Source organism: Pleurodeles waltl, chromosome 1_2 (assembly GCF_031143425.1).
Source record: "Pleurodeles waltl isolate 20211129_DDA chromosome 1_2, aPleWal1.hap1.20221129, whole genome shotgun sequence".
In the NCBI taxonomy this organism is placed as follows: domain Eukaryota; kingdom Metazoa; phylum Chordata; class Amphibia; order Caudata; family Salamandridae; genus Pleurodeles; species Pleurodeles waltl.
The window spans coordinates 190,579,933-190,604,053 of NC_090437.1; the positions used below are offsets into that span (position 1 = coordinate 190,579,933).

At 42.6% G+C, this 24,121-nt stretch overlaps 1 protein-coding gene across 3 annotated transcripts in view; it reads right to left on the reverse strand.

The window, feature by feature from the left end:
- The window catches only part of MELK (maternal embryonic leucine zipper kinase), a 281,217-nt gene that overhangs the window by 172,921 nt on the left and 84,175 nt on the right, over positions 1–24,121 (reverse strand). Inside the window, exons 4-7 of one of the 3 annotated variants that reach the window (XM_069237613.1) lie at positions 12,084–12,200; positions 8,991–9,134; positions 8,836–8,904; positions 3,410–3,502 (exon numbers count right to left, since the gene is read on the reverse strand). In XM_069237613.1, coding sequence (XP_069093714.1) covers positions 3,410–3,502; positions 8,836–8,904; positions 8,991–9,134; positions 12,084–12,200 — 423 coding nt within the window. The remainder of the gene's footprint in view (positions 1–3,409; positions 3,503–8,835; positions 8,905–8,990; positions 9,135–12,083; positions 12,201–24,121) is intronic. The other 2 variants (XM_069237621.1, XM_069237628.1) reach the window with 2 other exon arrangements.

Sequence of the window (24,121 nt, forward strand, 5' to 3'; positions counted from 1 at the left end):
TTCAGAAACATGACAACTCACTTCCAAAGAGTCCCTGATCCTCCAACAACTTTTTGGATGTTCAGAAGGAAAAGCATGAGAAAGTGACACTCGTCCACCCCTTAAAAGAAGTGTATGTCGGATACCCAAGGAGACCGTTTCTGTGCGATGCCAGGGGTACAAGACAGAAAAACGCTATATCAGAGCCCTTCTATAACATATGACGAGTGGGAACACCAGTAAAACATTATGTGGAGGGTAACGATGCAGTGGGTTCTGATAAGGCAAGAGCTGTCGAAGGCAAAACCTGGTGGAAAGAACCCTCACCCAGGATGTCTCTTTGATGAGTTATTTCTTCTTTTTACTAGTCCTAAGGAGTTTCATAGAGTCACTTGCCAATAAGTACAAGAACTTCCTGAATAGAGGGGGTTGCACAAAAGACTAAAATCAATGGCATGGGATAGGATGATAGAGCAGTTTCGCAAGCAAACCTTACCTAGCAACTAGTAAGAGTAAACGCTTTATTGCACTGTGTTGCCCCTTCATTGTATAGTCTCTCTGTATAGTATTTCTTGAACATGCTGCATGCAAAACCATTGAAAGGTACTTAGTCGAGCACACTTGATGAGTATGATAATACTGATGTTTGATTTTTGGGTTAGGGTGGTGGTGGTGGTGGGGGCTTGTAATTTATAGGTGACATGTATACTTTGCAGCGTGATAGCGTGGTGACCACGACGTGACCAGAAACTGTATTAGGATATGCCAGATTGTACAATTATAGAGCTGTCATACCCTCTATACATATTAGAATATAATGTTATGTCTCACATTCAGAATGTAAATATATACAACTGATATTCGCCTGTTTTTTGCCTTGCGTGTGATAATACTAATAAAAAGAAGTTAAAAAAAAAAAACTACAATACCTTCTTTTGCACAAGTTCTGACGTTAAAGGAGGTTGTAAAATATTAAATGTAACCATGAACAGATGATCAACAGATACAGGGAGTGCAGAATTATTAGGCAAATGAGTATTTTGACCACATCATCCTCTTTATGCATGTCGTCTTACTCCAAGCTGTATAGGCTCGAAAGCCTACTACCAATTAAGCATATTAGGTGATGTGCATCTCTGTAATGAGAAGGGGTGTGGTCTAATGACATCAACACCCTATATCAGGTGTGCATAATTATTAGGCAACTTCCTTTCCTTTGGCAAAATGGGTCAAAAGAAGGACTTGACAGGCTCAGAAAAGTCAAAAATAGTGAGATATCTTGCAGAGGGATGCAGCACTCTTAAAATTGCAAAGCTTCTGAAGCGTGATCATCGAACAATCAAGCGTTTCATTCAAAATAGTCAACAGGGTCGCAAGAAGCGTGTGGAAAAACCAAGGCGCAAAATAACTGCCCATGAACTGAGAAAAGTCAAGCGTGCAGCTGCCACGATGCCACTTGCCACCAGTTTGGCCATATTTCAGAGCTGCAACATCACTGGAGTGCCCAAAAGCACAAGGTGTGCAATACTCCGAGACATGGCCAAGGTAAGAAAGGCTGAAAGACGACCACCACTGAACAAGACACACAAGCTGAAACGTCAAGACTGGGCCAAGAAATATCTCAAGACTGATTTTTCTAAGGTTTTATGGACTGATGAAATGAGAGTGAGTCTTGATGGGCCAGATGGATGGGCCCGTGGCTGGATTGGTAAAGGGCAGAGAGCTCCAGTCCGACTCAGACGCCAGCAAGGTGGAGGTGGAGTACTGGTTTGGGCTGGTATCAAAGATGAGCTTGTGGGGCCTTTTCGGGTTGAGGATGGAGTCAAGCTCAACTCCCAGTCCTACTGCCAGTTCCTGGAAGACACCTTCTTCAAGCAGTGGTACAGGAAGAAGTCTGCATCCTTCAAGAAAAACATGATTTTCATGCAGGACAATGCTCCATCACACGCGTCCAAGTACTCCACAGCGTGGCTGGCAAAAAAGGGTATAAAAGAAGGAAATCTAATGACATGGCCTCCTTGTTCACCTGATCTGAACCCCATTAAGAACCTGTGGTCCATCATCAAATGTGAGATTTACAAGGAGGGAAAACAGTACACCTCTCTGAACAGTGTCTGGGAGGCTGTGGTTGCTGCTGCACGCAATGTTGATGGTGAACAGATCAAAACACTGACAGAATCCATGGATGGCAGGCTTTTGAGTGTCCTTGCAAAGAAAGGTGGCTATATTGGTCACTGATTTGTTTTTGTTTTGTTTTGTTTTTGAATGTCAGAAATGTATATTTGTGAATGTTGAGATGTTATATTGGTTTCACTGGTAATAATAAATAATTGAAATGGGTATATATTTTTTTTTTTGTTAAGTTGCCTAATAATTATGCACAGTAATAGTCACCTGCACACACAGATATCCCCCTAACATAGCTAAAGCTAAAAACAAACTAAAAACTACTTCCAAAAATATTCAGCTTTGATATTAATGAGCTTTTTGGGTTCATTGAGAACATGGTTGTTGTTCAATAATAAAATTAATCCTCTAAAATACAACTTGCCTAATAATTCTACACTCCCTGTAGATCTAGGAGCACCAGATCAAAGCAAGATTATTTGGATTGTCATATGACACATTTAAAGTCACTGAACCTAAATACAAATCATTTAATTGCAGTGGTTATATCAAAAACATGGCCTTAACACTTCTCTCCTGGGACATATGTTGAACACCGCTGGTCTAAAATATCACCATGCATCTTCGAAGAAAGCAGAGCTGCAGTCTAATCACTGATCAGTGCATAATCTGTGACGTAGAAATGAAACCATTTTCTCCACATAGATACTCCAATCCTAGTTTGTTCAATACAAATAGCCAGTTCCTCATGTAAGGAGATTTTGTTTACACTCGGAATTTGTTTTCTAGGATAGGCATTAATCTGGCAGTTTTGCACTTCTAGTACAATGGTAAAATCATGTTAGGAAAAGGTCTGTAGATTGAAGATGACACAAAAGGTTAATCTGAGTTATGGTCCTAAAACTGGACAGCGCAATACAATTCTTTGGTGCTGCAACAGCAGTCTGGAATGAACAACCAAATCGGGAGCAAAGGGCACTCCTGGTAACAGCGACTCTTCTCCCACTCTCCCAAAACGTCCCAGATAATAACAGTCTTGAACCAAGAAGTCATCTCTATGGTAGAGTGGTCACCCAAAAAGGCCCCACTCAAATACATTTCCACAGCTGGTCTTCCGATCTTCTCCATTTCAGTAGCCCAGTTCGCTCCGAGCTTCTGCAAGACGAGCATAGCTTCGAAGGAGTAATTTAACATAATGTAAGTCAATATAAAATGTTGCCTCTGTCTCTCATGTAAGCTCTAGCTAGGAGACACCGTTATAAAAATCACAGTTCAAAGTAATACTTGTTCTATTATTGGGTACCTCTGATCCGATGTACGCTTTCCCCTGGATTAGTTCGGGTGCTGCATAAGCTGGGCTTCCACAGCATGTCATTAGATGGTAGTCAAGCCCACCCTGCAATAAGCACCAGAGAAAGGAAACAATTTTCAAGATTCCGAGTAAAATAATTTTAATTCGAGAACAAGACATTCGTGTGAAACGTCATAGTTTAAGTTTTAGAAACACAAGAGGGTGAAGATAATCGAAAAACAGATGAAGCAGTATATAGCCATCATTGTAAGGATCGAAATATGCGCACATACCCCCAAAAAACAAAATTAAGCTGAAGGTGAAAAAGGCACACAGAAATGCAGGCCATGTGGGTCAGCAAGATAAGACTTAGCACACGCTGGTCACCTCTGGAATGACCAGAGGCTCACAAACTGAAACATGGCAGTACAAAAGTACAAAGCCAACCTTTTATCTGGCCAAGATTGATAAAAAAAAAAAAAAAGCTGTAATCTGGGCAACAGTAAACGCCAGTTACTTTCCAGCACTAACAAACAGTAGAGGTGCTGCATTTTATGTGGCATCAAAACAGTTAACAGCGCAGCACTTTTAAGCGTAAAGAGCGAACTGGGCAAATAAAGTGGAAAACTAATGGTGCAACACATACCAGGCTTCTTTCAAAAACTGAGACGTGTGATGCGTTTGAAAACAAACTAAATAAAATGGAATTCACCTTATGCAATATTTAATTCGAGTAACAGGTTGACATTATCTACTCCTCTTCTCACGCTAGCCCTTAAGATTCACCCATGCACCGAGGATGAGCCTCGACTCTCAGTCGCACACCTTTCCTGACTCTTGCATTCTCTACACATTAGTCATGAGGTCAGCAACCTCCCCCAGCTCTCCTATTTCAGTCACCAAAGTCTCAGTTCTAAGACTTTTCTAATCTCTCCCACTGCTCTGCATAAAGACATTTCACCACAGAGCTTTGTGCAATACGTGTATGCAGAAGACCCTAAAACTTTACCATTTCTCTGTATTGCCCCAGTAATCAAATCACTAACCTCTTTCCTAGATGAAGTTAGAACAGCTCAGTGCTGTCTGGCGCTCAAAACTGCACCTTCCATCACCTCCGCCAGACAGACTGACAGACACGAACAGACATACAGCATAATTTTACAATCCTGCACTCAGAAACTCAAAATGAGACCTTCCTAATCACTCCCCTCAGTACGGGACAAGTTTAACAGCAACATCACTCAATCCCCACTGCTGACTGGCTCAACCTGCTTAGCATTCCTAAAGTCTAACTTCAAGCATTCCAAAAATCTAACGAAGGCGCCTTCAGAAGGCTGTATAACTACATTAGTGTGCTAAATAGGACTCCACTCTCTTGAGAAAGTTCTATAACAGTATTCGCATACAAGATAGGGTTCGACCGTACTCCTTTCATCCCCCAAAGTAAAGTTCCCAAATTCATCTCAAGGATGCCCCTGAACCATCTCTGTCTTCATACCCTGTGAATCGATGGTGCTGAGCCTTCTTGTGGAATTCAGGTATTTGATGCTACTACAGAAATCCTAGTATTAACTATAACGTGACACTACTATGAACAGTGTTCTGACAAATGAGGTCATTTGAGATGTCATAAGTCTGGTTATAAATGCTATTTCACATGGTATAACTGTCATATGAAAGAGTAAGCAGTGAGTTGTACTTAATGTAGTCTGGCTAGAGAGTTGACAATACTGAATGAAGGTGCTCAAGTTATAGTAATTTGAAGGTGGTGCGTAAATTATAAATGCAAAGTATAACTATAGAATTTGTAATGTTTGTGTAGTTCAAATTTGGTTTGTATTGAAAGAATAAATAAACCTTTTTCTAACTATAACTAATGGGCTGATTAGGAGTTTCTTGGATGGAAACACCTATCCGCTAAACTCCCGAGAGGGTGGTCACCACCGTGCTGGCGAACCCCCCGCACGCGTAATTATACTTTCACACTGGGATGACCGGCGGAATGCCTGGGCCAGCCCAGTGATAAAGGTTTAGCAGCATTTTTGCCAACTCATAACTGAGCCAGGGGCAATGCTGCTGCACGCAAGGGGCACCAGCACCCTGGAAATGCGCACTGTTTGCACAGCAGACAGTGCACATTCCAAGGGTGCTGGGAAGAGGACCCCTTGCACTGCCCATGCCACGGGCACTGGCAGTGCAGGGGCTCCCCGCCCCTGTTCTCCACCAGCCTTTTCATGGAGGTTGAACTGCCATGAGAAGGCTGTCGGAGAACAAGGTTGTAAACAGCAGGGAGGCGCTAAGTTCAGCACCGCCCGGGCTGATCACAACCTGCATCTCCATCAGCCTGTTGGGATCTGAAATCCTGACTGGGACAGCGGGTCTGCCCACCAACCTCGTAATATGGTGGTCAGGCTGCCACTGCAGCAGCAGTCTGACAGCCACCTCAAGGCTGGCGATCTTTGGATTGCCAGCCTCGTAATCAGCCCCATAGTTTTAACCTTTGTTTTTTTTCATTGAGTTTCAATGGTTTTTATTTTTTACTAGTGTTTCAAATCGTAGAGTGCAGTGTTGTTTAGTGGAGTGTTATGTGGAGTGTTATGGAGTACAGTGGAGTAGAGCAGTGGAGTAGAGTAATATAGTAGCATTGTGGAAAGTTAAGTGGTATACACTGAAGTGGCAGAGAGTGGAACAGCATACAGTAGATTGGCACAGAGTGGACTATTGTGTAATAGCCTACAGTGTTGTGGCTTAGAGTGGAGTGCCATAGAGTAGAATAAGGAAGCATGGACTGGCGTAGAATGAAACAAAGTGGAATGGCATAGAATGGAAAGTAGTGGTGTAGTAGAGTCTAGTTTAAAGAGACATAGCATTAAAATGGCTCAACAGATGTAAATGGAGTTTGTTATAAATATAGATTATGGGGTGGAAAGGGTAATTTTTGGTATTAGCTCTAAATTGGTTATGGAGTGCTAAAGTTATAAGTCACAAAACTCTTGGTTATGTATTGGGCCATGGTATACCAAAGCAACATTGCAGTATAGCACAGTAACTGTTGTTCACAAGGCAGTAAATAATTGGCTAATGGCTGCCTTTGCAAAAAGTAAAAGGCAGCCATGTAGTTTTCACAACAGTTAGGCTGTGTTCTGTGTTAGGGTCTTACATATAGGAAGTAATAGGTTTTACAATTGTTCTCTGCCCATTTTCACTTTCTTAAAGTGGTAATCAGTAGGGAAATATATATTTTTCTATATATTTTTTAAAAAGTAACGATGTTTAATGAGCATTGCGCTAGTACCTAAAAAACACAGTTGTAGTCAAAAGGAAAAGTAAAAAGTATAGAAAAAAAAAACTATGTGAAAGTGCAGAAAAGTGTATTGAAAAAAAAGAAACATTTAAGTGAAGTAGCGCAATACTTTCTAGGTAGTACCAATGTACTTCATAATTTTTTTTTTAAAGTAAATATTTTAAAAAATTGAAAATCCACACATACGTCTATGAAAAATGCTTTGTTAAAAAAAATGGGTTTTGATGCATAAAATGAAGTTTGACTGAAAACTCCTTTAAGCAACTATGTTATACACAGAATTTTACTAAAATCAAAAGGCCTAGGCTAAAAGACTTCAAAAAGCATGATCTGCCAGCCACTTTAAAAAATAAAGAAAGAACGCACTAGAGAAAGACAGTAAGAAGAAACGGACGGAATGAAATGCAACCTGAAGGAAAGCAAGAGGGACAGAAAAAAAAGAAAGCACAAAAAGAAAGTAAAGCAGAAAAGACTGAAAGAGGAGAAAAAGGAAGGTCAGAAATAAGGAATAGAATGCAAGCAGTTAGGGTTGCAAAGATAGAGCACTCATGCTTATATTCAAAGCTTATCTGAGCTGCTGATATGTCCCACAAACAAAAGCCACTTCTAAAGGAAGTTCTCTCATGTGGTAGGAAGTGTCCTATCACAGACTCTACAAATGAAAACAACACTAAAGTAATAAAGTAAAACCAAAATCACTGGCATTAAAGGGAACCATCTTGTGTGTGGACGTGCTACTTATGAAAAGGGCTAAATGAATTAACTCAAAGTGAAGTTAGTCAGTGACTGAAGTATGCTGACCGACTGCCCCATGCTGTATGCTGTAGTGGGCAGAAGCAAAATATGAATGCCACAAGAAAAGACCAATGGATGAAGAGATGTGGCTGAAAGCACCTTTATGCAAGTATATTACACGTATAATTTCAGTAAGATAAAAAGGTCTAAAAAGTTCTAAAAAAAAAGGGATTAAAAAAAAAGAAAAATGAAATCCACCATTAGAAGAAAGTTTCACAACCCCCCTCCCAAAAAAAAGGTAGTTCTCATGACTACATAGGAAATAGCAAGTTCTGTGTGGCTAAAAACTAGGTTTGCAAACTTTGCATATGTGCAACTATGTCACATTGAGAAAATTACAATAAATAAAAATCTGTCATTTAGCGCTATATTTTAGCACAAAATCCATCCTTCTGTCAGTGTTTGAAGTGAGGAGGGGTTCCGCGCCTCACAGAAGTGCATCAACAATAGTTGCGCACATTGTGTTGTTTGTGTTAATCCTAGGTTATAACTTTCTGCAAGCAGTAGAGTAATTGCAGAGCATGGTATTTCAGAAATATACCAGAACAAGCAGAAATGATTTACATTTAGCTGGGCTTACTGAAAACCAGGTCAAATAACATCTATGGGTTGTGGTGTTGATTGCAAGGTTGACCAAGTCCCGTACCCGAAGAGACTGGAGTATTCAGGAACACATTACCCATAGAGCAGTGGTTCCCAACCTGTTGTCCGGGGACCCCCGGGGGTCCGCAAAGCCTTCTCAGGGGGTCTGCGACTGCTAAGAAAATTTAAAAATATTAATAAATATTGACAAATTAGGTCCCAATCTTACAGTAATGACTCAGTGGGGGGTGCCCAGATTCCAATGATGATTTAGTGGGGGTCCCTGGGTTCGATTAATGATTAAGTGGGGGTCCACAGAAGTCAGAAGGTTGGGAACCACTATAGAGCACTGGCCATGCCAAGTCATGTTTCAGAAGGTGAACTGAGCACAAACCTAAACGTAGGACGTGTCCCCATGACAGTCAAACACTGGCTACAGATGAAATCCGCTCTGACCTCCGCACCTTTCACACTAAAGTAAGCGTTCATGAGCAAGAATTAACTGCATAGCTCAACTTTATTTGCTGGCAAATTCCAATATGGTTGATTTTATTCTTAAACTGTAATGAGTTTAAAATTGCGTTTTATTTTTAAAGGGGAATACCTATTTTGTGGTGTTAAAAAGAAAATGTTCATTATGCACAAGGTGGTACATACCGACAAATATTACCTGCATTTTAAGTCATGCCACCTCAATAAGTGCAAGGCCAAGATACAAATTCAAAGAAATTGAAACAAATGAGAACTTGCAACATACTTTAGGTTTCGCACAGAGCCCGAAATCTATCAGTTTCAAGTTACGATCTTCATCAATGAGCAGATTCTCCTGCGAAGCAAAGATCAGCAGTTACAAAAACAGAACTTAGGCCATAAGTAAGATGATCTAAAAATATATTGGATTTCCAAACTTACTGGTTTCAGATCCCGATGGGCATACCCTTCTCGATGTATGTAAGCCACTGCAGACACAATCTGGCGGAAAAATATCCGGGCTTCATCTTCTGTTAGGCGGTCTTTGGCAATTATGTAATCGAACAGTTCCCCGCCAGGGCAGTACTGTAGGACCAGAAGACAGTTTATATCTATCTTGCTGTCAACGGTTAGCACCGTTAGGACTCAGCAATAAGCAGTCAGCAACGCTTACTCACACCTACTCATAGATAGGGTTGAGTTTCCAATAAATGCAATGATAAATTCCAACACTGTTACATTTTAGTCTAAACCTTTAAAGCCCGCATCACAACAACGGCTCTCTGGGGTGATTCCAAGACCCGAGGGGGGCACTTCCGATAATTATGCCAGTAAGATTGAATCGTGTGGCACCCTTTCAATCGAGTATTCCGTTAGAAACACAGACCAATCCGAAATGCACCGCTGATGCCATGATAGGGCCCACCAAGGAGGAAAATCTTATCCACAAATCAGGGTTGGATTGGGGCCACAATTAGGCCCGGGCAGTCAAAAAAAAGTGGCCCACGTTCGCATATCGCAAAACACTATTTAGTTAGGAGCATGGACCTAATTTTGGTAAATATTTGCAATGCTAAAAGTATTTTAAACCTTATAGGGCCAGCAACTTTTGTCAAGAGTGGAAACAAAATTATTCCACATTATTCTCTTGGGTGCTCTTGGAATATTTCTCACCCTAAGATCCCCTGAGAGCCCTCTTCATCCATAGGCCTTTTACACTCACCCATGGCTTTTTTTAGATATGCACAGTACTTTTACACTACTTAAGAAAAGTCCTGTAGTGTTCAGAGACTGGCGAAAGGTGCATTGTTATTTTTGTTTCACTTGCAGGTAGTATCATGCCTAAATTCCACAAATGGAATGATTGATGCTAGTGTGTAAATGCAAAAATAAATATACATAGTGTTGGAGAGCTTTACAAGAGCACCAGATAACATTACATATAGTCAGATTAATAACTTTGGAGGCTCAGGTGAATTATGTGATTTGCCCAGGATCACAGGATGCTGAGCTGATGCTGGGACTTAAACCTGGTTTCCCAGTTTCAAAGTCCGGTAAGGCCACAACCTCTCCCTATTGACTGCAGGAACGGATATGGGGCAAGCAAAGAAGAACAGCAGAGACTAATTTATCCCACCCTGTTCCATGGAGGGGAGGGGACAAAATCAACTGCGGAGTTCCCTCTGACTCTCACCAACCCCCACCACCCAACTCTCAGAATCTCTCCCCTGTCCCAATCCTCTGCAAAGCAGGTAGTAACTGCTTCCCATCAGGAGCTCTGTCACACCTGGAGAGAGTCGGAGGGGGCATTCTGTGACAGCTGGAGCAGCCCCACTGTCATTCTGCCTCTGACAATTAGCAGCTGCCCTGACTTCATTTGCATGGAGACAGGTTCAGTATATTAATATAAAAGCTATTATAACAGCCTTTGACGTTGTGCACTTGGTGGCGTACGAGAGGGCCAAAGCAGGTTGCACTGCTTAATAGATCAAAAGTCCGGCCCATTAACTGGCCTCAGGCACAGGCCCATCGGCCGATGCCCGATTGCCCGCCTTGCCAATCCGAGGCTGCCACAAATATAATACAATACTACGAGAACAGGCAGGAAACAATAATCAAGAGTACACAGCAAACCACGATAGTCATTCACTTAGAGACTTGATGCATTGAAGCCGTGTCCTGCACTATTAAAGAGATTACTGCTTACTCGTCATTTTTTTTTTTTTTTTTTAAATAGGAAAAGAGCAATAACCACAGGTAGCCAGTTTTAGCAACAAAAAAGTGGGCGGTTCCAGGTTGCTGCAGAAGCTACTTTCATGGAAGCCTTTGCAGGTCAGGAGAATTGGAAGCAGTGCAAAATGGAGGAAAAAAAAAAAGATTGCGATGATACAACAAGAAGCTCAAAATCTCGATCACATGACCTCACCCAATTCAGCAACTCACAGATTATTAAAAATCAATTTATATTGGACTTCTGGGCTCAGACATACTGTGAGGAAAAGCAAAACTGCAAATCCCAATGAGCAAAGCATTGTTAGCCAAAAGGTATCACAGAACTCAGACACTCGGGGCTATGGGTGCCCCAAAAAAACTGAAGAGAACTAATTTCTTCCTAAGGAAATCAAGATGCAAATAATGTCTACTTGCGAATGGTATGTCCGAGAACACATGGTTGCATATTTCGGTTAGAAATGCACATATGGATCCAGAGCACTCTTAAATGGCCAAGTGAAATTAAGAAGGACAGTCAGTTTTAGTCTAGGCTGAGAGACGTAAGATAAAAGGAATATGGGGTGTATATGCACGTATTATTGTGGAAGGAGACAGATTCCTCTAGCCTGTTTAACATTTCTTACACGCTGACCACCTCTTATTACATACAGATTTACAAACATGTTTCTTTAAAAAATTGGACTATTGCAAAGCCTAGTACATTATCTCTAAAGACTTCAGAAATCTTGAGCCTCACCATAATGTCCATTCTGAGGACTAGCAAAAGAGCACATCCCACCCTCCAAGTTACCTTACCATTGTGTCCTCACGCTGGAGTTAAAACCTAGGCTGCATAGCAGTGTGGAACCAGATTCCAAGACCTCAAAGGGATTTAGCTACATCAATACCCATGAGCCTTCTGAAAGTAGGTCCTCTATTGCCACACATCATTCTTGTAATAGTATAGATTACATCCGGCATCTTGCACCACCCTAGTTTTTCAGCTTTCCCCCTCCTTGAAAACACCTCATGGTACAGTGCTTAGAAAACAACTCACCTTTTTATTTTATCTAGGCCTTCTAGTACTTCACAGTCTTCCTGTGGGAGAGGAAACTAAAGTTTTGAGACTTGATTCTGCTCTAAAAACTGGCTTAGAGATGCAACAACAACTACAGGAGCAAAGGTACTTTACCAAGTTTCACTAAATACAAGCCTTGTTGTCATCACTCAGGTATCATTGTGGTCTCAATCTACTAAGCATAGAAACATAAAAACTATAGGCATATTACAAAAAATTGGGTTATTTCAATATGGTGAACCCACCTCCAAAATCATGAAGATCTTCTTTGAAGTTTCGATAACATGATATAACCGGCATACATGCTGATGACTCAAGCTCTTCATTGCTTTAATCTCAGTTTTAACACGAGGCAAATCATCCTGCAGAGGAAACCAGAATAACTAAACACAGGCTGGCATTTGGTAGAGATCACACTAACTATTAGGCATCACATCTTCAATTCCCTTCTTAAAATCAATTCCTAGTGATCTAAACTCATGATTATCTTTGGGACCAAGAATACCAACTATTTCTTCTGGTTCAAAGGATCATTGCCCAGGCTTTGAAAATTGAAATTCAGGAGATTAACAGCATCATTTAGAAGATTCAAACAAGTGAAAACCGAGCACAATCCCGCCATCTCTCACTATATCTATGCAACATCTATCAGACAGAACGTCCCACGGATGCACAGCGTTAAATAGAGTACAGTGTGAAGATTCAAAGGCAGATGAATGAAGATTGTCATCATTCAAAGAGCCACTGCTAAGTGAGAATATTTGGTTTGTAATATTTTTGTACTTGGCTGTACAAATTATGGATCCAACCTAATTTGGGTTTTGAAAATTTCCTGGTTACAAGTTTCCTCAATCTTTGCTGCTAGGGTAACTTGACTACACAAGACCGACAGAGTAGCTAGATGACTAATGTGTAGATCTCTTTAGCAGGAAATATAATGTCTAAGTTAGTGGGCACTTAATAAAAAGAACCTACATTTTTTTTTAACTCTAGTTTGAAATGTATAAACCTGACTGAAGAAAATGCAAAAATGCGAAAGTGTCAACTCAACCGAGACCGTGTCTTGGCATATATTCTTGGAATAAGCACATTAACAATACTGGCATATTTAGGTTTTGTGGGTGGTGCAAGGGTGTTTTGAGAACCCTTTAAGGAGGTGCTTGACAAAGATGAAGGGAGAGTCCTGAGAGAGCTTGCTTTTTGGTGGTAGAGTAGCCAATGATTTGCTGTACCACATTCAGTCATAATCCAACAACTCCGCCTCTGCTCTCTTTGGAAATTGCGCAGCAGACAGTCCTTTGCAGTAACTGGCCTGACCTGTTTTAATGCCTTCCAATGGTTTTGACAGTTATAAGGTCCTATGTTGTAGGCTGTAATAATCAACAATAGGTCACTGCTGTATTTATTATATGGTGACAACTCTGCAGTTACAGGTAGAAGTGCAGTTTCATTATGCTCCCTTGTGTCAGTCTTCTAATCCTACTTCCATGCAAAACAATTAGAGCCCCAGGTTGCAAAAACTAATGCCATGATTCTTGGTAGCCTTCGTTCCAGGAATAAGGAAAAAGCTTATGAAGGGGGCAGCAGCCTTCCCGTCATACCGTTTTTTTGTTGTTTTTAATAGTGGGGAGGGAGGACAGACATGCAGGCAATGAAAGAAGAACTGCGGGTGGGTGTGTGAGGGTGTGAACAGCAGAAAAAGGGCAACCAACACAGGAAAAAAAGGGAGGCGGGAGGGTGCAACCAACACAGGAAAAGCAACATTGGAAAAGGGAGACGGGAGTGTGCAACCAACACTGGAAAAGCAACATCGGAAAAAGGGAGACAGGAAGGTGCACAAACACTGGAAAAAGGAAGGCGGGAGGGTGCAACCAACACTGGAAAAGCAACATCGGAAAAAGGGAGGCAGGCGGGTGCAGGTTTGCCATATTTAATCCTCTTTTGCAAGAATGTCTAGGTTACAGCCTTTTAGAAATGCTGTTCTTTATGTTCAACAATGTTGACATTTAAAGCATATTGAACTGAAGTACATTTGTGTTCATTTTAGTTTGGAAGGAGTGAAGCTCACATTCTTTTTATGTGTTCTAATCTTCAATGTGAAAGCTTGTTTTTCCAAAGCTGCAGGTGCCAAAGTTAACAAGGAGCTAATTTGTGCACAAAAGATAAGAGACTGAGAAAAACAATACAGGACTGAAGAAGTATCCTGGCATTGGCAGCTATAGCTTTTAAGATTCCTGAATGTGAGGGTGTATCAAGGTTGAGTGCCAAAGGCTTCGGAAAACTGAAGTGTCAATTATAATTGAAACGTAGTTTTGTTGTCAAATGAGAGTTTTGGGTTTGATGGCATCACACCTGGAAAAACCAAGATTTAAGTGGGTTTTTGTTGGTAATACATTCAGATTTTCTTTGCCCCTTGCTCAGAGCGTACCTTAATGAGGTACAGACCTCATACTTTCAATGTGGCTCTATGCCACCACACATCTCTTGAACAGAATATTCTACCGAAGTTCAGTTTGCTAACCTTTCTCAGCTATTCCTTTTGTATTAAACAGTTTAGGAGCTAGATTCAGTGGTTAGGCAAGAGAACTTAATTTTAGAATCCAGACATCACATACTTTCTCATTTTCTGCATTTCTGTTGTTGAAGTCTTGGTCTTTTATACATTGCTTCGGTTTAATAATGCACAATGCCTTAATGCTCCATTGGTGATTTTGTAGATCTATAATATGGTTTTGAGACTCACTTACGTAACTTTGGCTTCAAGTCTTTAATAAAGCCCATTGAAACTTTAATTTGGACTCTGAGATTTAACATGTGACAATTAAGTTCTACTGCAATTGATGTGAACAAGCTTGTAAAATTATCTCTCCACCCCTCGGAATACAGAAGAAAGATTCATTACACCCCAAATAAAGTGATAGGTCCTCGTGCAGGATCACATGCTATTTTAAATGGACATTCTTTCTCTCCCCCCCTTTTTTTTTTTTTTTACTGCATAGCAGACATTAGCCAAGCAGTTGTTTTGTGTCTTATGCACATACAAACAACTGAAGATTTGATTTTCTTATACCCAAGATAAGCAGCAATAGGAAGGATGTTGCCGAAACACGCAAGGCTAGACTATAGAATTAGGTATGGCATCTTCAGTCTGCTAGAACTTAAAAAAAAAAAAAATACTGCTATTTGGGATTCATGGAAAATATAGAAGAATGTGCTACAGTGGAGTAACCAAATAGCAGTTATATGAACTATTTATTGTACCATGTTGCTACTAACACACCACAGAAAGTGGTTAATTGGAGCAGGTAGTTAAAGGTGAATGGCACCATCCCTGTTTTGCCCATTGAGATGCTGACGTCCCGCTGGGGCAGACCCGGCAATGAGCAAGGAAGTTATCAAGTATCTGCTCTCCCCCTGCTTACAGCCCCACCCAGGCCATGGCATGTATTGTGCCACTTAGAACTGGCTTTGCTTTGACACAGTCACGTCACAAAACTGCAAGCAGTACTGGCAGAAAATGTTCAAGTGAGTTAGAAAAGCACACTTGCTGGTATGAGTTTCCTCTTGGATGCCCGCCACCCTGATTAGAGCTACGCTGCTTCTGCCCAAGACTCAGGCCACATCACCTCCACAGGCATTCTGTGCCACTAGCGGATTCAAGGCAGACTGAGCTGTGCTGTGGTGAGAAGGAGCAAAGTCTTGTGTGAGCCTCAGCTGCCCTACCACGCCCCATCCAGTAAGGAAGTGCCATAATTTGTAAATGCAAATAAAACAACTGTCTCATGTTGCAACTTCAAGAACGAGTGCAGTTTCTCCTTGCCTGGACAGAATATGTTGACAGAGTGCACGAGGTACTTGAATTAAAGAACAACTTTTAATGAAACCTGGTGCATTTCTTTATTGAACGTTTACTATGCCTTTATGTAAAACATAAGAGAGCGAAAGGGGTTAGACAGATCCAGTCTGTGAAGTCTTAGATCACATGGGGCAATAGTACACTACAGGTGCATTGTCCCCGTTTTTGCTGTGGAAAACCTTTTCCTAGCTGCACCACAGCCCCGATTACAGAACAGGCGCACTGTCCTGGTCTGCACCAGGAGCACCTTATAAAAAGGTGTGCCTGGTGCAGACTGGGACAGCGCTATCTATGCTAATAAATGCACTACTACCAGGGGCCACTCTGTTTCAACTGTGCGGGCGGCCAACATCTGTACTTTAAAAAGACAGATTCCCGTATAGGTGGGTGCAGCGAGTGACTGTACCCACATGCCTGCAAATGTCCTGGTGAGGGGCCATGAAACCTCCTTTGCTCCCTCCAGAGGGCTGCCCTCAAGCAGTGCGCTACCAATGCACCACCTTTTTCAGGTGTAGGAGGCTGGACTGGCTTGTAGTGAGTACCAAGGGGTACTTGCACCTTGCACCAGGCCCAGTTATCCCTTATTAGTGTATAGGGTGTCTAGCAGCTTAGGCTGATAGATAATGGTAGCTTAGCAGAGCAGCTTAGGCTGAACTAGGAGACCAGTGAAGCTCCTACAGTACCACTTAGTGTCATATGCACAATATCATAAGAAAACACAATACACAGTTATACTAAAAATAAAGGTACTTTATTTTTATGACAATATGCCAAAGTATCTCAGAGTGTACCCTCAGTGAGAGGATAGGAAATATACACAAGATATATATACACAATAGCAAAAATATGCAGTATAGTCTTAGAAAAGAGTGCAAACAATGTATAGTTACAATAGGATGCAATGGGGAAACATAGGGATAGGGGCAACACAAACCATATACTCCAAAAGTGGAATGCGAACCACGAATGGACCCCAAACCTATGTGACCTTGTAGAGGGTCGCTGGGACTATTAGAAAATAGTGAGAGTTAGAAAAATAACCCTCCCCAAGACCCTGAAAAGTGAGTGCAAAGTGCACTAAAGTTCCCCTAAGGATAAAGAAGTCGTGTTAGAGGAATAATGCAGGAAAGACACAAACCAACAATGCAACAACGCTGGATTTCCAATCTGGGGTACCTGTGGAACAAGGGGACCAAGTCCAAAAGTCACAAGCAAGTCGGAGATGGGCAGATGCCCAGGAAATGCCAGCTGCGGGTGCAAAGAAGCTTCTACTGGACAGAAGAAGCTGCGGTTTCTGCAGGAACGCAAAGGGCTAGAGACTTCCCCTTTGGAGGACGGATCCCTCTCGCCTTGTAGAGTCGTGCAGAAGTGTTTTCCCGCCGAAAGAACGCCAACAAGCCTTGCTAGCTGCAAATCGTGCGGTTAGCGTTTTTGGACGCTGCTGTGGCCCTGGAGGGACCAGGAGGTCGCAAATTGGACCAGGAGAGAGAGGGGACGTCGAGCAAGAAAGGGAGCCCTCTCAGCAGCAGGTAGCACCCGGAGAAGTGCCAGAAACAGGCACTATGAGGATGCGTGAAACGGTGCTCACCCGAAGTTACACAAAGGAGTCCCACGTCGCCGGAGACCAACTTAGAAAGTCGTGCAATGCAGGTTAGAGTGCCGTGGACCCAGGCTGGACTGTGCACAAAGGATTTCCGCCGGAAGTGCACGGAGGCCGGAGTAGCTGCAAAAGTCGCAGTTCCCAGCAATGCAGTCTAGCGAGGTGAGGCAAGGACTTACCTCCACCAAACTTGGACTGAAGAGTCACTGGACTGTGGGGGTCACTTGGACAGAGTTGCTGGATTCGAGGGACCTCGCTCGTCGTGCTGAGAGGAGACCCAAGGGACCGGTAATGCAGCTTTTTGGTGCCTGCGGTTGCAGGGGGAAGATTCCGTCGACCCACTGGAGATTTCTTCGGAGCTTCTAGTGCAGAGAGGAGGCAGACTACCCCCACAGCATGCACCACCAGGAAAACAGTCGAGAAGGCGGCAGGATCAGCGTTACAGAGTTGCAGTAGTCGTCTTTGCTACAATGTTGCAGGTTTGCAGGCTTCCAGCGCGGTCAGCAGTCGATTCCTTGGCAGAAGGTGAAGAGAGAGATGCAGAGGAACTCGGATGAGCTCTTGCATTCGTTATCTAAAGTTTCCCCAGAGACAGAGACCCTAAATAGCCAGAAAAGAGGGTTTGGCTACCTAGGAGAGAGGATAGGCTAGCAACACCTGAAGGAGCCTATCAGAAGGAGTCTCTGACGTCACCTGGTGGCACTGGCCACTCAGAGCAGTCCAGTGTGCCAGCAGCACCTCTGTTTCCAAGATGGCAGAGGTCTGGAGCACACTGGAGGAGCTCTGGACACCTCCCAGGGGAGGTGCAGGTCAGGGGAGTGGTCACTCCCCTTTCCTTTGTCCAGTTTCGCGCCAGAGCGGGGCTAAGGGGTCCCCTGAACCGGTGTAGACTGGCTTATGCAGAATTGGGCACATCTGTGCCCAAGAAAGCAATTCCAGAGGCTGGGGGAGGCTACTCCTCCCCTGCCTTCACACCATTTTCCAAAGGGAGAGGGTGTAACACCCTCTCTCAGAGGAAGTCCTTTGTTCTGCCATCCTGGGCCAGGCCTGGCTGGACCCCAGGAGGGCATCTGCCTGTCTGAGGGGTTGGCAGCAGCAGCAGCTGCAGTGAAACCCCAGGAAAGGTAGTTTGGCAGTACCAGGGTCTGTGCTACAGACCACTGGGATCATGGGATTGTGCCAACTATGCCAGGATGGTATAGAGGGGGCAATTCCATGATCATAGACATGTTACATGGCCGTATTCGGAGTTACCATTGTGAAGCTACATATAGGTAGTGACCTATATGTAGTGCACGCGTGTAATGGTGTCCCCGCACTCACAAAGTCCGGGGAATTGGCCCTGAACAATGTGGGGGCACCTTGGCTAGTGCCAGGGTGCCCTCACACTAAGTAACTTTGCACCTAACCTTTACCAGGTAAAGGTTAGACATATAGGTGACTTATAAGTTACTTAAGTGCAGTGTAAAATGGCTGTGAAATAACGTGGACGTTATTTCACTCAGGCTGCAGTGGCAGGCCTGTGTAAGAATTGTCAGAGCTCCCTATGGGTGGCAAAAGAAATGCTGCAGCCCATAGGGATCTCCTGCAACCCCAATATCCTGGGTACCTCAGTACCATATACTAGGGAATTGTAAGGGTGTTCCAGTAAGCCAATGTAAATTGGTAAAATTGGTCACTAGCCTGTTAGTGACAATTTGGAAAGAAATGAGAGAGCATAACCACTGAGGTTCTGATTAGCAGAGCCTCAGTGAGACAGTTCGGCATCACACAGGGAACACATACCTATAGGTCACAAACTTATGAGCACTGGGGTCCTGACTAGCAGGGTCCCAGTGACACATAACAAACATAGGGCTTTCACTATGAGCACTGGCAAGCAGGATACCAGTGAGACAGTGAAAACACCCCGACATACACTCACAAACAGGCCCAAAGTGGGGGTAACAAGGCTAGAAAGAGGCTACTTTCTCACATCAGGCATGGTCAGTGCGCCCCCCTAAAGGTTTTCTTTCCTCGGCACCCGCATTTGTAATAAGACACAGGTGCCGAGCCAAAGTGATTCCCTCATTTGCATGGGGCCACACCCCGTGCAAAAGAGGAAACGCACTCTTGAGAGAGCGATGACGCTACATGTGTGCTAGCACTATCAATATTACAAAAGAGGCCGCACAAGCATCTGCAGCCCCTATCATAGTGCCTCTGGGGCACAGACGGTAGTCTCATACACCCTGCCTGACCCCAGGTCACAATGCAAAATAAGGCTTGAGCTGCAAATAGAGACATTGTGCCCCATTACTGATATGAACAACTCTAGGGCACCCAGTGGCCCCAGGAGCAGAAAACTACCACACACACATCCATTGCACTCTAGGGCACTTTACATAATATAGCCTCCATCATATGTTAGTCTCTGAATCCAAAGAGTTCAGGCAAGTATGCTGGTAATCCAATAACATAAGAAGCTCAAAGAAGTTAACTTCTAAGTGGTACGATATTTACATTTACACAACAGCCAGCCTGGCAGTCCCCATCTTTATAAAGCAAAAGACGTTGAAGGCTGGCCTGGTTATTCCACCCAAGGTGCCTTCCCCAACATTCTATGCAAACAATTGTTCATCCTCATGGTCTGATGCAAGTAGGAATTGTATACAGTTTTGATAGCTTTCATTGACAGTGACATTTTTAATACAGTGTGATGTGCATTAAGAATGCCACCACAATAGAGTAAAAATGTAACCATCCCAAAGCACGCTCATGTGCAGAGTGAGTCAATATCTCTCCATGCCAAAACATTGATGACGTAGTGTACAGTAGGTTTTGGAAAGTATCCCAACCATCCCTTCTTCAGACATCCAGCTTGGTCACTCTTCAACATGTTTTTTGTAACTTTAAGGTTACAAGGCTGACCAGCCCTCCTTCGAAGCCAAGTGCTTCTATTAGCTAGCAACTATTAATCACTATGTTACGAATGGGTACACCTGTGCTAGAAACCAACATATTCACGCTAACCATACTGCTACCAGGCTTCTTCAACAAGTAGCTTCTGAGCTACTGGTAGCCCTCCAGCTACCTGTAAGTAACTCTTCTGTGTGCAGCCTAGACTACTAAATCAGAAGCTTTTGCTTAAATGGATTAATTCACATACGCAAAAATTGAGTGTGTATTCCAGACTAGAATTTGTTCATTTTCAGAGCTCATAAGCTGATATTTTAAGAAAAAAGGCTGAATTTTCAAAATATGTTTAACGCGGATATTTGAGTGATAAATCATATGGTCATGTGGAGACTGTTAGCATATGTTATTGCCTTGGTACCAGAGGAATTGAAGCTATGGATGTTAAGTATCATCCATGTAGAGGTGTTCCGTAGTAACAAAAGCATTTATTACATTACTGCTGGAAACCCTGCCTGATGCACCGGGGTGATCGCTGGTAGTCACCTTACATACAGTGGCCACTAATATAATACTGTCTGATGTAGATACTAATATTAGCTCTCGATGAGTTGAATTGAAAATAAGTATCTCATTACAACCCGAACTTCTCCCTGCCTCATTACCAACACTGGAAAAAAAAAATCATTAAAAAAAATAAAAAATAAAACAACGCAAGTCAGAAACAGGTTGCCAGCCATTTCTGCGTGCTACTGGGTGAAAAACACCCTCAGAGTGAAGACACTGAATCCCGGTTTCTACTACCATGACCTCCCACACTGCAGTCCTGCTCTAACCTTCCTTGCACTAAACACCACAAAGGCACCTTCCTAGTAGAGGGCCACAACAGAACTTAGTTAGCACTCTGAATCCGGCCGCTTGATTCCTACTATTAGTGGGTCTGTATTTTGCTAGATTATCCGAATAATTCAGTTGCCCCTGGTATGTTCAATTATGGATCCTAGAAGTACTGGGTTATCAGGGTTTGCACGGTTTCTAGAAAGGAAGGCCAAGAAGTATTCCTAAAATGCACTCATCTGGTGGCAAATGGGAAAGGTGCAATCCAGTTACCTGTTTACATATAAGGTGTTTTCTCCCTAGATTTTTATTTTGAAAGCTAGTATCACCAATCTTCAACCCAAAAGATTTCGACTCCTCCACCTACTATGTCTGCATGTTGAGCACATTAAATTAGCCTGGAAGACTTTGGTCTATATTCCCAAAAATCAAATAAGGGTAATGCCCAAATAACCCCTCAGTTCCAGGGATAAACATAAACCACAAAAAAGTGGAAACATAAGTGGGTACATTTAACAGTTACTTTGCCCCAATGACCCTTTGTCACTGGACATACATTTATTCAGCAAATGTTTTTTTTTAGATGATTAGTCAATGCTGCCATACCACCCCCTCAAAACCAACTATGTAGCATAAAATAATATATATATATATATATATATATATATATATATATATATATATATATATATATATATATATGTTCAATCCACATTCGAGGACAGCAAAATTCCTTGTGACTTCATAAGTTAATGTTGAGGTGGTTGCAACCTGTCCTTTGGTTACTGAATCCACTTGAAGGTAGTCCGATCTCTGCCAAGGTCCGGGTCCAAAAGACCTAATTACCTTGCTATCCCTAATCTAAATAAGTTCTGTTCTATTGGACTCCTTCAAAAACTGTGAATCCATTTCAGCCCGTCTGTGAAACTGCCTCATCGGGTCACTGGAAGACAAGGAATAGTTCTAAATCGTCTAGTACACATACTACCACCGCATTATGTAACCGGCAGGAGTTTACCGTAACCATCAGTTAATGCCAAAGAATGACAGGGAAATGCACTAATGGAAAAAAAAAAGCGCACAGATTTTCAAACCGCATTGGTTCACATGTATATGTACCGGGTGAAGCCGTCTGCTATCACTGTGCCGTCAGAATCACAGAGCATCGGACCTCCTGACAAACCCATCCGTTATCGCCCAAAATCTGTATTGGGCAGGATTCCCTGCGTCCTCTCTACGGACTCCTTAATTCGGAAGGTGTCCACTCAGAGGTCAGACCTGTGTGTGAGGGCCGGGGGTCTTTACTCTCCAGGTATTTCACAGAACTTGTGAAAGTGTCCGTTAATCTAAATAATGACATTGCTATCACAAAAATTGATAGCCCAGCTGATAGTCTGTTTTCCTCCCCAAGGAACACTCTCCTGGCTGAGGTCTGATAACCACAGCTGATATGCTGTGAAGGCTATGCAGTGCGCTAGGCCCCAAGAAATTATATCAGCAAGCCAGCTACTCCACTTCTATGCTTTTAAACTGTAGCGCATAAACGTGGTCTTTAGGGTGATAGGCTGCTAGGACTATTCTTATTTTGTTAAAACGTTTCATTTTAATCTTGCTGCAAGTAACAGGCATAAGTGCCATTTATGTTCTCTGCGACTATTACCCATGCACTAGGCAACCGGACTATACTGTTGAAATAAAACACTCAAAGATATATAGTGCCGTGTCTTAGTGCAGTGCTGGACTGTGCTATTCGAAAGAACGAAAATTGGTTTGGATTTTTCCTATTTTCTTTCACCCCTGAGCCCTCTACAGGACTATTATTAATCCATGAAGCACATACAACACACCGGCCAGCATGTTCGGTGAACTGTGTGGGCTTCAATAACCAGGACGCCTCTGCTCAAGTGACAAGGCACTCAACTCAGTCCAGGCACCCGTGGGTAGGAAAACCAAACCTTATAGGCCTGGGCTAGTCCCAGGTTACGCGACACTGCACGGGTGAAGGCCATGCTTGTTGTGAGGCAAGCTAATCCTACAGCCATACTTGTATTTTATTTTGGGTTTGCGAGTGAAGATTGCATTGCTACTGCATATTCCACATACCCTTCTCAGAAGACTACCAGTATGCAGTTGGACAAAGATCTTCTGAGAGCCTCTTGCTCTAACGAGCCAGTATGGCTAGAACAGAGTCTGACACGTGACAGTCAGTTCCTGACCTACCACCCGTTTGGAAGCACTCATATGACTACTGCTCTTGAAAGGCCCCTACAGATATGTCCTCAGCTTCCTGTTTTATGTGGGTAAAGATTGCCATGCTGCTGTCCCTGATCTAGGTTACTACCACTCGTTTACTACTACTCGAGTTGATCTTTGCCCTACTATTGCCTATGTTGTACTGTACTGAGACGATTTGGTCAAAACTGGGGCTGGTGGCTTAGTGAACGAATGTATGCATTCCTGGGATCTGTTGACACCCATAGTCAAAGGATTGAATCTCAGCTAATTCAGCATTCCATCTGTAGTTAATACGACTCCAACCGTATGTATCCTTTGTTGATTATATATTTTATTGTCCAAGTATAAAACAATTCAGCCCCAACAGTCCCAGCAGCATATCTAAGATCCTTCTCTGACCAGCTCCATCTCCAACTGCCTTTCACCACGTTCCATCCCTCGTTCACATTCTTCCATTCACAACATTCTCACATGCGCCACTCACGCGCAATTATACAGGGAGTGCAGAATTATTAGGCAAGTTGTATTTTTGAGGATTAATTTTATTATTGAACAACAACCATGTTCTCAATGAACCCAAAAAACTCATTAATATCAAAGCTGAATATTTTTGGAAGTAGTTTTTAGTTTGTTTTTTGTTTTAGCTATGTTAGGGGGATATCTGTGTGTGCAGGTGACTATTACTGTGCATAATTATTAGGCAACTCAACAAAAAAAAATGTATACCCATTTCAATTATTTATTATTACCAGTGAAACCAATATAACATCTCAACATTCACAAATATACATTTCTGACATTCAAAAACAAAACAAGAAAAAATCAGTGACCAATATAGCCACCTTTCTTTGCAAGGACAC